General features: G+C 41.1%; 1 protein-coding gene across 4 annotated transcripts in view; it reads left to right on the top strand.

Annotated features, from left to right (window-relative positions):
- Positions 1 to 12,180, top strand: part of LOC140918296 (multidrug resistance-associated protein 1) — a 113,191-nt gene extending 101,011 nt beyond the window's left edge. For all 4 annotated transcript variants that reach the window (XM_073362333.1, XM_073362332.1, XM_073362334.1 and 1 more), the window contains 3 exons: positions 1,340 to 1,506; positions 2,424 to 2,618; positions 3,516 to 12,180. In XM_073362333.1, the coding sequence (XP_073218434.1) occupies positions 1,340 to 1,506; positions 2,424 to 2,618; positions 3,516 to 3,624 (471 nt within the window). In that variant the 3' untranslated portion in view covers positions 3,625 to 12,180. The remainder of the gene's footprint in view (positions 1 to 1,339; positions 1,507 to 2,423; positions 2,619 to 3,515) is intronic.
- The last annotated feature ends 1,083 nt before the right edge of the window (positions 12,181 to 13,263 follow it).

Below are 13,263 nucleotides of genomic sequence, written 5' to 3'. Positions count from 1 at the left end.
CCTGCCAATACCATAATTGATTTCTTAAGGCTATTGAGGCTTTAATCAACTGGATGCGTATTTTATTAATACCTTATTAGTGTCTGATTCAGCACCCAGTGGAGTTGATGGGACTCCTTCCATTGACTTCAGTTGACTTTGGATCAGACTTTTGTGCTGGCTTAGGCATGTTTCCTTTTCTTTATGTAACAAATCAAACTTGGATCTGAATTGGTTTGCTGGCATGGAGGCAGGATCCAGGGCGTTCTGAAATTATGAACTCATTTAGTTAACGCCTTGTAATAGATTTTCAATAGTCACATAGGACCTGATGCTGCGAATTGCTCAGCATGAGTGTGGAGGTCTGACCAGGTAGTGCAGCTGGCATGATGTGGGCCTTAGTAGGTTTAGAACCCTCTAGCTCTTCTGGACCAATAAAGGACATATATAGACTGCATATTACAAGGTGGAGACTTCTCACTAGAATTACACTAGGACACAATAAATTTCACTCTGTTTTGACAATAACTTGGCAGATCAAGTCTGGTCTCCGCGGTTCACTTCTGTTTAGGAACAGTAAGAAACAACGTTAATCATATGGAGCTATGCCACAGGGCACTCTAGTTTTGAGGGTTCAGGCTCATGTTATTGTTTTGGGCTTGATGTCTGCTTATCAAATTGCCACGTGACTGAGTCAGTTCCTCATCCTAGGCTTGGTGGTCAAATGTCTTTGAATTCAGTTTTTAAAACTATTATGTTAATAAATTACTTGCTTTTAGTGTACACGCTTTTCTGCCTATTTATAGTAATGCAAGAAGGAACTGGATTTAAATAATTGCAAAAGGTTTTCTGCAATTCATCTGTCTAGGATCTGGTTGAGGTTTGAGGTCGGGGATTATATTGCTTTTGCCCTTTTTTGATCATTCCATATTAGATTTCAGCTTTGCTATCACTAATTGCCATAAGAGGAAATGGAATAAGTAGATTGTAGACACCATGCATTTACTGATGCAGCCAGTTTGGACTTTGAATCTTGTGGGAGTGTATTTTGAAGTTTGTTTTTCACATGCCATTTTATTTGAAAAAAATGTTTTGGCATTTAAATTGAAGCTGTTTCTATGTATTCTTTGGTATTGCAACTAGTCTGAGGATCTTTCTGCAGATTCATTTTCCAAAAAAGAAACGAGTCACTTTATTTAAAAACAATTGAACTCAAAAGATCTTTTGTTATAATTAATTATATTCCTTGGGTTGCTTACCAAATACACCATTTCCTTTGCCATTTTAAATGAAATCTCTTGAACATTTGCCATATTTCTTTGTATGTAGAAGTGTTGAGTGCATGTTATTTTCTGACTAGGATCCAGTATTATTTTCTGGCTCTCTGCGTATGAATCTTGACCCTTTTGACAAATACTCTGACGAAGAAATTTGGACATCTTTGGAATTGGCTCACTTGAAAAATTTTGTTTCGTCTCTTCCTGATAAACTTAATCATGAGTGTTCTGAAGGTGGAGAGAATCTAAGGTACAATAAAACTTTTCAGTGAAAATTTTCTGTTAAAGCTAAAACTTTTGACAGCATATGAGAAACGTATGCTTGTATGTTCTTCCCACTTTATTTCAGACTGCAGGTTCAATTTTACTACTTGTGACGTGATTGGTGCAGTACAAACATGAGATCACTGACCCATGGACCTTAAAATACATCTCAGACATCAAAACAGACCTAAAAATATAAATATTGTAGTTTTTATTCACTGCATAAGACTGGATTATCTTGTGTTGGGGAAACAGAGAAATTTTAATGTGAAATTGCCAAAGAGACAATTAGGTGTTTTTTAAAAAAAATATTTTAAGCTTTAAGCCACGTAAGTGAAAGTACATACTTAAGAAATAGTAAGTTAAATATATTAATATTAATATTAAATATATAAATATATTAAATTGGCTTGGGCAATTTTGGGAAATTTTTGGTTAACTTCAGGCTGCTGTAGTGCTTATAATTTGGAGAGAAAATTGTACCTAACGAATGCAGGTTTCATACTGCAGCTGTAATATAACTGCAGTACTAATCTTAAATACATTTAATCTACTGATTGTAAATTGGCCACCAAACCAGTTCAAATTCAAAACTATGGAGAACTTTGCCACAGTCTGCACTGTTTAAATACTATAGTCTGGTGTACTTACACATTACAAATGGTTTCCATGTACCTTTTTAAAAACAAAAGTTCTTCAAAAATTGAAGAATTAGGAAGCTGTAGTAAGACACCCTCTGTTTATAGAGAAGAAATAACAGAACTTGAAGTTAATTCCATATCTAAAGCTTGCTAGACTCTCGGCACCTAAAATTCACAGAAGATTGTGCAGGTAACAAAGTTAGGATGTGAAACAAAATACAAGTTTCTTCTTACAGTTAACTTTTTTGTTTTTTTTACAAAGTGTCGGACAGCGTCAGCTGGTGTGCCTCGCTCGGGCTCTACTTCGGAAGTCCAAAATCTTGGTTTTAGATGAAGCCACTGCTGCTGTTGATCTTGAAACTGATGACCTTATACAGTCAACAATAAGGACTCAATTCGAAGACTGCACTGTTTTAACTATAGCACATCGTCTAAACACTATTATGGACTATGAAAGGTAAAGTGATGCAACTTTTGCAAAGGGAGAATGGTCTTTAGTGTCCGTATCTTACATGAATAGGAATTGATGTTAACCAAAAATGGACACCAATCAACTTTTAAAAATATTTTTTCCTTACGTTTGTTAGATCTGTTATCAGCTGAAATTTGTGAGTTTGTGTGTGTCTGTATTGCTAGTGTAAGCATGCTGAGGGTGAAGTTCTGTCCTGGGTTATGGTTGTGCAACCCCATTGTCCACAGGATGCTTGCACAGATGTGGCTGAGGGCAGCACTTGTTCTTACAATTGAAACGTAGATTTATAATGTTACCTCTTTCTCTGAGTGGGGGGTAGGAATCAAAACTTGATAAGCCCCTGACTCAGGTGTTCTACTCTTCCACTTTTTCTGTGACCCCTGTAATTGGACTGGGAAGCCACACTATGGATGGGACAAAGCAGGAGAAGTGGGCATTATATCCCCACCAAACTTGCAGTTGTTCACCACCTCTATTAACACTCACTCAGTACTAATTCAGGCATTCCAGCCATTCATGCAGCGGAAGCCCCCCCACATTTGGTCGATGCTCCCTCTTGGGGGTACTAGCAGTATTTTTCTCCCAGCTCTCAGCAAGTTGGGGGTAGCATTTCGATTCTGAACGCTGGGTTTCCTGACTTCTTAGAGCTTGCTTTCACAGCCTTAATGTTACAGTAACACTGTTGCTTCGCTTAGGCAGTCTAAGCACAGAGTAAATCGGTGTATCTGCGGTAGGATTAGTGAGGTTGGGGACAAATTTCACCTTTTGTGAAAGCTCTTGCAAATAACCATGGGAAAATAACGCAGGCTGAGATGCTATGCTAAGATGGCTAAAATTCCAAATAAGTCAGTATTTTGACCATTTTCTCTTTTCTTGTTTTAGAGTTATAGTCCTTGATAAAGGTGAAATTGTGGAGTGTGATTCCCCAGCCAATCTACTTCAGAAGAAAGGCATTTTCTATAGTATGGCCAAAGATTCGGGTTTGGTATAATACAAGAACTTAGCTTGTATGTGTGGGGGGAAAGGGGTGGAAATTGACTGACTATACACATTGAGAGGATTTTGAGAATTCTGACTTCCTTTGTTCTGCTACTCAAACCAAACGCTTTCACCTCAGACCCGGAAAAATCTAAGTTTAGCATGAAGAAGATAAAAGTAACAAAAATGCAAGTCTTTTTTCTTAAGGATTTATTTTGCAAGGAGTAGAAGTTCTGAATGTACTGTGCTAAAGACCCAACTTAGACCTGTTTGATAGATTTGAGGCAAAAGATTAAACTGCAGTCCAAAAATGTATGTTAGGATTTTTCTTGCTTTCAGAAGACATTCTTTTGAGTTGCTTATGTTCTGAAGGTCCATTTTGTTTGAAAAATCGTTGTAAAATACTACCTATTTGTTCAGTTGAGAACCATCTGGTGTGGGATGCACTCAGGACATTTTATGGAATAGCAATATGGCTCAACGTTTTTATTCCTTATGAAATACTGTCATGTATCCGGTCTTGTCTTGGCACTTATTGTATGTGGTCAGTGCTTTTATGCATCACGTTAAAGTTTTCATATGTGTTCATACTTTATAGCAGCAAGTTTGCAGAAATATGTCCATCTCATTGATGTGAAAAAGCACAATCATCGTCAGAAGTCACTATAACATCAAACTCTTGCTTGAATGCAAAAATGAATGTATTTCAATATTAAGTACCCAATTCTGTACTCTCTGTTCACTCAATGATTCTTTCTTATGTGAAAAGTACCAGTGGGGGCAGGGTTACTCTTATGAGTAAGGATTTACCTGAGTGAAGGCTTCAGAGTCAGTTATATTATAATTTGGTTGTAGTATTACTGGTCATTGCATTTCACTGTCTCATTTAATACAGAAGCCATGCCACATCCAGGACTGTTAGCCCTATGGAAACGGAGAAACCTTCTCTAGAGACTGCTGCTGCTAATAACTGTTGTGCAAAATGCTCTTACTGTTCCAAAAAATATACATATTTTTACTAATCAAAATGCGTGGGTTCCAGAGTAGCTTGACAGAGCTTAATTCACAATAGAGTCTAGCTCCAACTTAAGTGTGTTCTGTTTTTTTTGTTTTTTACTTAGTAGGAAAAAGAAAAGTTCCATACAGTCTTATTTTATAGAAAGATTGCTGAATTACTGTAGTTTGAGTTCAGATGGATCCAAATATCTACCACTCTGGAAATGTGGACTTTGGAAGTTATGTTGCCGACCTTAAAACTAGACAAGTGTCTCCCCTTAGAATAAAAGCTATTTATTTTTTTGTAATTTATGATTCTTTAAAATTGAGTATGCTGAAAATTTCTTTGGTATTTTTTGTAACGACTATAATGGAAATAGGAATATTTGCAAAGAACTTGGAGTAAATTTTCTTTGGTTGAAAATGATTGTCCCGATTTTTATACTCCTTTTGTAATTTTTTAATGACAAAAGTGTTTGCGTCATTATTGACAAAGGGCTTAAGGCCTGGAGAACTGTGGGTGCCTCGGAGATTGATGATCATGCCTTGAAAACTAAGCCTCTAAAATATCATCACCAGTTAAAGAATTAATAGATGAGAATAATCAGCCTTGTTCTGAGGCCTGTTTTGAGAGGAATGTGGGGAAGTGTGTGCTTTGGATGAGCAGATCATAGTACTCCGATTACATGGTAACTCTGTTACCATGGCAGTACTACAATGTGAAATAAGCAGAGAGCGCTTCTCAGAGGTGGCACGTAAAAAAGATTGGCTCCCCAATGTGGGTGCTTTGCAGTGCCCAAGATGTCCAATTGATGATTGCTGCTCTTTTCAGGTGGCGCTTTCACTGCATAGCTGTTCCATTAAAATAACATTTTCAAATAAAGGTGGTTCTTCTGGTTACCAAGGGCTGACTTTTAGACTAAGGGATGTGGTCATTGATCACCAGGGGTAGTTTCCAAGGCCTTTCCTGGATTTTTACCAGACCTCCCTGCTCTACAGCCCGGGAGCTGTTCTCCTACGTGGTCTGTTGGTGAATTACGCTCTGAACACGCTGGGCCAGACATGAGTGGTGTTGCCACCCCATATGCCAGGTCACTACAAAACTCGCTCAAATTTGGCCCGGCTTGCCCATCTGTCATGAGGAGGAATGGCCGGGCCAAACCTGAGTAGAGCCTACATCTCAACAGTACCTAATGATGTCACACACTTTAAGACTTAGTTACCTATTGGTGTGTCTCGCACACATCTGATGTTAATTATGACTAGAAAGGAGTGTCATAAATGTTGAATCATGCAGCACTGCTTAAAAATAACTACATCCCATGACATGTCTAACTTTCTCGATTCCCTTTTTTGGGTTTGCTGAATGTTTTTTTGTGTTGCTCATGCAAGCATGGCCTGGGTGAAAGATACATTTTCCCACTTCACCGCCTCTTTCTTTTGATGGTGGTTGGTAAGCGGGCACAGTCCTGGCATAAGGGGGTGAATTAGAACAGTACTGTTTGTACTGTTTGTTCTGTTCCCTTGATTCCGAACACCCACTGCTAACTTTTGTTCCTGTGTAACGCATACCGTGTTTGGTTTCCTCCTGTGGGGCTGTTGCCTTGTAAAAGTCTCATCACATCTCAACTCTGTTCTCTCTTGGCAGCATATAAATTTCACTACAGCCACTTCTGTTTGTTGCTTGGAACCTATGCCAAGACCTGTTTTCTCCATGGAGGAAGAGACAATCCTATATGCGCTACTAAAAAGGCCCAACCTTGTTGTAAAGCCATTAATGTTAACTTCTTTGGAGGGGGGAAGGTTCTCCATTTCTAGGGGGGATTTTTCCAATTGGTGTGCATTTTGATGGGGCTGGGAGCTCCGAATAACCCCCCTTTCTCTGCGGAGCAGAGGGAACCATGTTTTGAGGCAGACGAGTCACCATATCAAGAGAAGTGCAGGATCTAGAGGATGAGTTGCCACATGAACCAGGAGTGTCTGTCAGTACTGTGCAGTGATAAGACAAACCAAAAACTGAATAAAACAAAAGTTAATATCTTAGAAGTTGGGATCCAAACCTACAAGAAAAACTCAATAAAAAGACCAGTAGATGTTTCTGCACTGGCTGCTCCAAGAGTGAGACAACCCACGCAGAAGTAACGTTTACAGTATAACCTTTTGTTTTGAATTTGCGTCTCCCAAATTCACCGCACCTGTGGAGTGTAGTAATAATAATAATTAATAAAAAATATCCAGCTCCATGCTGCCCTGTCAAACCCCTTTTCATCTTGCTGCTTAACTCCTTGACTTCTCACACACACAACTGCAGCAGAACATGGTGGCATCTTCTGCAGAGCTGGGATTGTGACACAACATGTGTGGGGCAGCCCTTGAAGCATCTTGTTCTATGTACCATTCATGAATTCTGCTGCATTCAAGTATCCTCCTTAGCTTACACACTCTCATTATAGCGTGTTAGTTGCTCTTATCTGTGTTCCACAACCTCAAAGCAATATTACACACCATAACCTATAAAGTCCTATCATCATATTGCTTGCACCCTTGGTGCAAACTACTGTTTGTTCACTGCTTTAACAGCTGAGATCAAATGGGGGTGCTCCTGATTTGAAAGTGGGAGCAGGAGTCTTATCCTCTGGAACTGGCTTCGCATGCAGCTCCAAGGAGCTTGCATCAGTTCTTTGGGGCACATTTAAGATATTTGCTAGAAGGGATTGACAGGGTAATGTGTCAGGTGGGAGGCTTTCAGGTTGTGTTCTAAACATCGCTTGTTGGAATGGAACAATCTGTTTAGTGCAAGCTCTTGGAACATATTTCTAACTCTTTTCATAGAATTTAAAGCCACAAAGGACCAGCAGTTCATCTACTCTGACTTCTTGTAATATCACAAACTACCCATGCTAGCTGTCCATTCACCTTTAGGATTCCTACCAAACCATCTCCAATGCATCTGTGAAATTTGTAGTTTCACATGCAGTTGATTTAAAAGAAAAAAATGAAAGGAATGCAGTACGTGTTCTATGAACTAAGTACCAATGGCCTATTAAATGCAAGCTTGTAGTAAGAAAACTATCTACCTTTGAGATGCACAGCGATATGTAAATATATAGGAATAATGTGAGATAGGGTCATGTTAATGCAGGCCTTTGCTCTGGCTATTTTTAGAGTTCTTGTTAACTACTAACAAGTAAATTGCAGATGAAAGCTTGAAATAAGACTAACTCTGAAAAACAATCCTTCCGGATCTTGTCTGCACACAAATCCAAAAGCATTTTGCATGTAGTGGATGGCAATTACTTTTCATTATGATGGCTTTGTGGCTTAAGTGATTCAGAAAAAATGTGGGTAAGTTAGTTTTGTTTGTATTTAGTGTGACCAAATCATGGAATGAATTTTTTCAAGTTACTTCAGGCTTTCAACGTGGGTTAAGAGTCTGACAAAGTCCTGTTAGTTTTTTTTGTACTGAATCCTTGTTACTGTATCAGAATAACATGCATTGCTAATAGAAATCTTACACATAGTGAGGGTTTTACTTCATCTATTCTGTATAAAGCTCATTCTAATCCATATTGCAAAGTTACTTAAAGGTGGAATGACTTGCCCTGTTTTCCTTTGTATGTAATCCTTTTGTGTACTTTTGAGTAGAGAAAGCAAAGCAGTCTACACTGCCCTGTGGTCTGTACTATAGGGGTGTGAATAGAAGTGTGCGCCCAAGTGCTATGCTGTAACTGTGGGAGTGAATTAAAAGGTTCCTAGTTCAGTGTCCTCTTCAGACAGAATTACATTTATGTGAACCTTTTAGTCTGTGCCCTCAGCATCCACATGGGGAAGTTACTTGGGTTTGCAGTGCAATTCATGCCCCCATAGTCCAAACTACAGGGTAGTGTAGACATAGCCTTAGATTGTAAGCTTCTGCCATGGGACGAAGTGCATTGGGACAGAAGGGGAGTCTGTGCAAGGCACAGGGGAGTCCGCAGCTCTTGTAGCTGCTCCCATGGTGCTGGCTCCCTCTGGTCTTGCACACCTTCCAACTGTGCTATACATGTTCTCCTTCGAAGGTGTCTCATAGTGAGATGTTTCCTGCTTTTGGGTGGACACCTTCCTATGGCATTTGCCCATTAGATTGGCTTTTACTACTTTCATGTTTCAGTGGCCTGTCAACATGGGACAATGTAAAAAATGAAAGGCCATGCTCTTGTACCCACTGGCCTAACTGGGTTGGGGGGAATGTAGTTGTTCAGTGCTAGTAGGATGCCAGCCACTACCATTTTAAGAGTCACTGAAGTCATTTTGGCTGATCCTTGCCCTAAGAGGTTAGAATCGGGGTTAATAGATGACATCAAGACCTGTTTTCTGTACTTCCTAAAATACATGCAAATATTTTGTGTATGCCTTCAGAGTGGTCCTGGCTGCTCTGAGGGGATGTTCCATATAGAACTGGGGTAGAACATTCCCTTTCCACACAGAAGTATAAACAAACTTGGGCTCTGATGGGCCAGTGGTGAAAGCTAATTCCAGAGACCCATGAATACCTTCGTCCCCCCCATTGCGGTGAGAACACCCAGCCCCCATTCCAGGAACTGTTGGCAAGTGGGTGTCTGCAGATCTCTATTCTCAGGATGGAGTGATGAGAAAAGAGGTAGTCTCCAGTTCAGCTTTGAAGTGATCCTCTTCTTTGTTTAGTTCCCTTGACCAAACAGTAGCCCAGGCGAAGTGGATTACTGCGGAGCAGAAGCAGCAAGCTGATGAAGCAGAGATTCCCCAGAAAAGCCAAAGGGTTCAGTTGGGTCTGTTTTCACTTCTGCAGATCCTGTGTAAAGTATTCAGTGCTCAGTACCTGAAGACCTCACTCTTCATGGCCCTATACAATGTGCTCTTGTTTTGCAGTCTGTATTTGAGGATGTAATTCATGCAGGTCAGTAGGCCACAAAAGAAATTCTGTTTTAAGAAAAAGGAAGTAAAAAGGTTTTACTGTGAGACTGAGTCAAGTTCTCAAGCTTGGAGACGCTGATCCCACTTCTTTTTTGTGCGGGTGAGTGTCAGGTTACAAGGAGCCAATCCCCACCCTGTGAGGAATTGGGGCCATATCTGTACAATTGATGAAAGCTGATTGATATTGTGAAATTGTATTATGAAAAAAGTTGAGGTATGAGTCTGTGTCTGTGTCTCTCTCTCAAAATGTGGATTCATATAGAATGTATGTGGATCCACCATTGTTGATAGGACCTGTAGCATGTATACCCCAGATAAATAACACCCCAAAAATTTTACATTAAAAACTCAGTATCTTCTCCAGACTATATTGAGCATAGTGCTTTATGAGCGCAACTCGTATTTTCTTATGGTTGGATCGTTCTTTATAAAAGTCATCTCCCAGGTATAGAACATGTCAATTAATCCCATGAAGAATTTCATTGGTCAGGTTGATTATGGTATTCTTTGGTCTCGCCTGTCATTCCTGTCAGAAAAACTCATATTTCAGAAATAAGCTGAACAGGTTGAATTCTAATTGCAGATCAATACTTGGACAGCTCTGCTAAGCTTAATGCAGCCATTTAGCACAGGATTTAAATGGTCCTATAACTGAGATTGGAATTAATCCTCATTCTCTCTGAGTAGTAACCTAGAGCCAGTAGAAACCCACAGCCAGCTGAAAGATCAACCCCTATTTTAAACCCCCTACCTAGCAGCCCCTAAAAATTCAATTCCCCTGGAGGCAGGATGAACATATCTGCACGCAAATCAGGCCACTACCAATAGAGTCAGCATCTTGAAAAAAGACATTATTGTCCTCACCTGCTGGAGCATCTGTATTGCCACAGCTCTGATCGGAGGCCTGGACCAAGAAGGCACCACAAGAGTTCATCAGTTTCTGCACATCGGAGATCGGATTTATAGTCTCTGCAGAAGGTGAAGTCTGTCTTGCTGCTTTTATAATGACCAAGGACTGCAGGAAAATAACTTGAGGTAAAGTTTAAAAAACAAAGCAGCAACCCTAAATGCATTCTTCATACCTCAGTCTACTGCTTTTTGTGCACAGGCTACATAGCTATCCAGTGGATAACCATGAGTCCTTCATTACCCTGAAGTATGAAGGAAGTGTCAGCTAGCTATGCCTCTGCCAGTTGTTCCTCCCTGACCCCCTTTATGCACTTCATTAACCAGACCAAGAGCACAGTGGGCTAAGAGGGCAAAGGCCAAGCTATTACCTCCTGCCGCTGAATTTCTTTCTTTGTGAACACCTTGCTCTCGCGGTGTTTGGAGTGCACGTCTATAGCATGTATATTAGATACAGAGACAACCTTAGTTACCCTATTGTTTGAGTCCCTCATGCACTTCGGTGCTGTTCACTAAAAGTTTTGTACATGGACGGTGGGTGCTCGCAATGCTACGAGTCCCTGTTTTCTTTTTATTTTTTTGGTTTCTATAATGTAACCTGCTGGCACAATTTTTTCCCCTCCTCAAGTCATTTGTCTCCCTGAAGTGTCTGGCTGAATTTTTCTTGCAAGATGAATTATTACTGGATGTGGTGGATAAAGGCTTTGATGTGGACAGCGGTCATCAGAGTTAAATAGGAGGGAAGCTGCTCTGTTTAACTGATCTCAATAGCCTCAGTCCAGCAAAGCACTTATGCTCCTGCTTAACTTTAAACCTAACTACTTCGAGCACGTGAGTAGTTCTACTGAATGTAAGCACATGCTTTGGCGCTTTGTATCCAAATCTTTGAAAACCTGTTTCAGCAGCCAAAAGATTTGGGGACAAATATCTGAGGAAACAACTGGATGGCACAAAAGGGTGTCTGAAATCCGTGCAGTTGACATGGACGGATGTGGGATCTTTCAAAAGACACCTTAAAACTGGGGTGATGTCTACTTTTGCATGACTGTAGGATTTTTTGAAAGAATATGCTTTCAGCCTAGTGCCCTCATTAAAAACAAACCAACTTTCCCTGCCTTGGTTTTGAGCTGATGTTCTGCTGGGCTGCCCTCGTTCACCCCAAATCTGGTCGTATGCTTACTTAGTGCCCAGTCTGGTTTCCACCTGGCAATCAATAGGCATTTTTACTTTGAGGTAATAGTTTGTAAGGTACTTTGGGATCCTGTGAGGGTAAAAGACGTACATTAATGTAAAAGCCTGTTACTGTAAAAACCCTGTTCTCCATGCTGTGCTTTTATTTTCACCTTTGACTGTTTCCATTTGAACAGGTGAGTGCTATAGAAGATGGGACATTCTCTTGGTCTTTGTTGGATTCTCCGTGTCTCAGAAGGTACTTCCGTGCTGTCACTTAAGGGGAGATCTCTCCATTAGTTACAGGCAAAGAGCAGCTACTAGCAATCATGGAAGTTATGCACCTACATATAAATGATTTTCAGCCCAGCCAATGGTCAGGCAGAAGTCAGACTTCCTTGGTAAGATTAACAATAATAACTAGGACCCTACAAAATTCCCAGTCCATTTTGGTCAATTTCATGGTCACAGGATTTTTAAAATGATACATGTCACTATTTTGGATATTTAAATCTGAAATTTCATGGGTGTTGTAATTGTAGGGGTCCTGACCCAAAAAGGAGTTGTGGGGGATCACAAGTTTACTGTAGGGTGGGGGGGTTGTGGTACTGCTATCCTTCTGTGCTGCTGCTGGCAGGGCCCTATCTTCAGAGCTGGGCCCCCGGACAACAGCCACCGCTCTCCAGTCACCCAGCTCTGAAGGCAGTGCAGAAGTAAGGGTGGCAATACTGTGACCCTCCCCCGCAAAATAACCTTGCGACCCTCCCCCTTCCACTGCAACTTCCTTTTGGGTCAGGACCCCCAATTTGAGAAATGCTAGTTCCCCCCATGAAATCTGTATAGTACAGTAACTCCTTGCTTAACGTTGTAGTTATGTTCCTGAAAAATGTGACTTTAAGCGAAACGATGTTAAGCAAATCCAATTTCTCCATAAGAATTAATGTAAATGGGGGGGGGTTAAGTTCCAGGGAAATTTTTTTCACCAGACACAGACACGCACGCTTTTAAACAAACCATGTAATACTGTGCACAGCAATGATGATTGTGAAGCTTGGTTGAGGTGGTGGAGTCAGAGGGTGGGATATTTCCCAGGGAATGCCTTGCTGCTAAATGATGAACTAGCAATTGGCTGAGCTCTCAAGGGTTAAAACATCGTTGTTAATGTAGCCTCACTCTACGATGCAGCACGAATGGAGGGAGGGGAGACAGCATGGCAGACAGAGACGCACCCTGTATGTGTGAGAGAGAGAGAGAGAGAGAGAGATGCGCATTGCTCCTTTAAGTATGCTGACCCCACTCTTAAGTACATTTCCTTTTTAAGTAGATCAGCGATCTCCCTCTGTCCTGAGTCCTGTCCTGTGTCCACCCTGCTCTATGGAGATGGGGTAAGCAGAGTGCAGGAGTAGGGGGGAGGGAGACACCCTGACATTAGGCCCTCCCCACCCCAACCCACACACACCCACATGCAGCAAGCAGGAGGCTCCCGGGAACAGCTCCAAGGCAGAGGGCAGGAGCAGCACACGGCAGTGTGGGGCGGGACAGCTAAACTGCCAGCAATTGATAGCCTGCTGGGCAGCTGCTGCACAAGGAACTTAAGGGGCTGCTGGTCCACCCTGGTTCCAAGCCCCCCCAGCTAGCTCCACCGGGC

The sequence above is a fragment of the Lepidochelys kempii genome, chromosome 10, assembly GCF_965140265.1.
Source record: "Lepidochelys kempii isolate rLepKem1 chromosome 10, rLepKem1.hap2, whole genome shotgun sequence".
Taxonomy (NCBI): Eukaryota; Metazoa; Chordata; order Testudines; family Cheloniidae; genus Lepidochelys; species Lepidochelys kempii.
The sequence above is the reverse complement of the archived record's forward strand: the minus strand, read 5'-3'. Positions and strand labels throughout refer to the sequence as shown.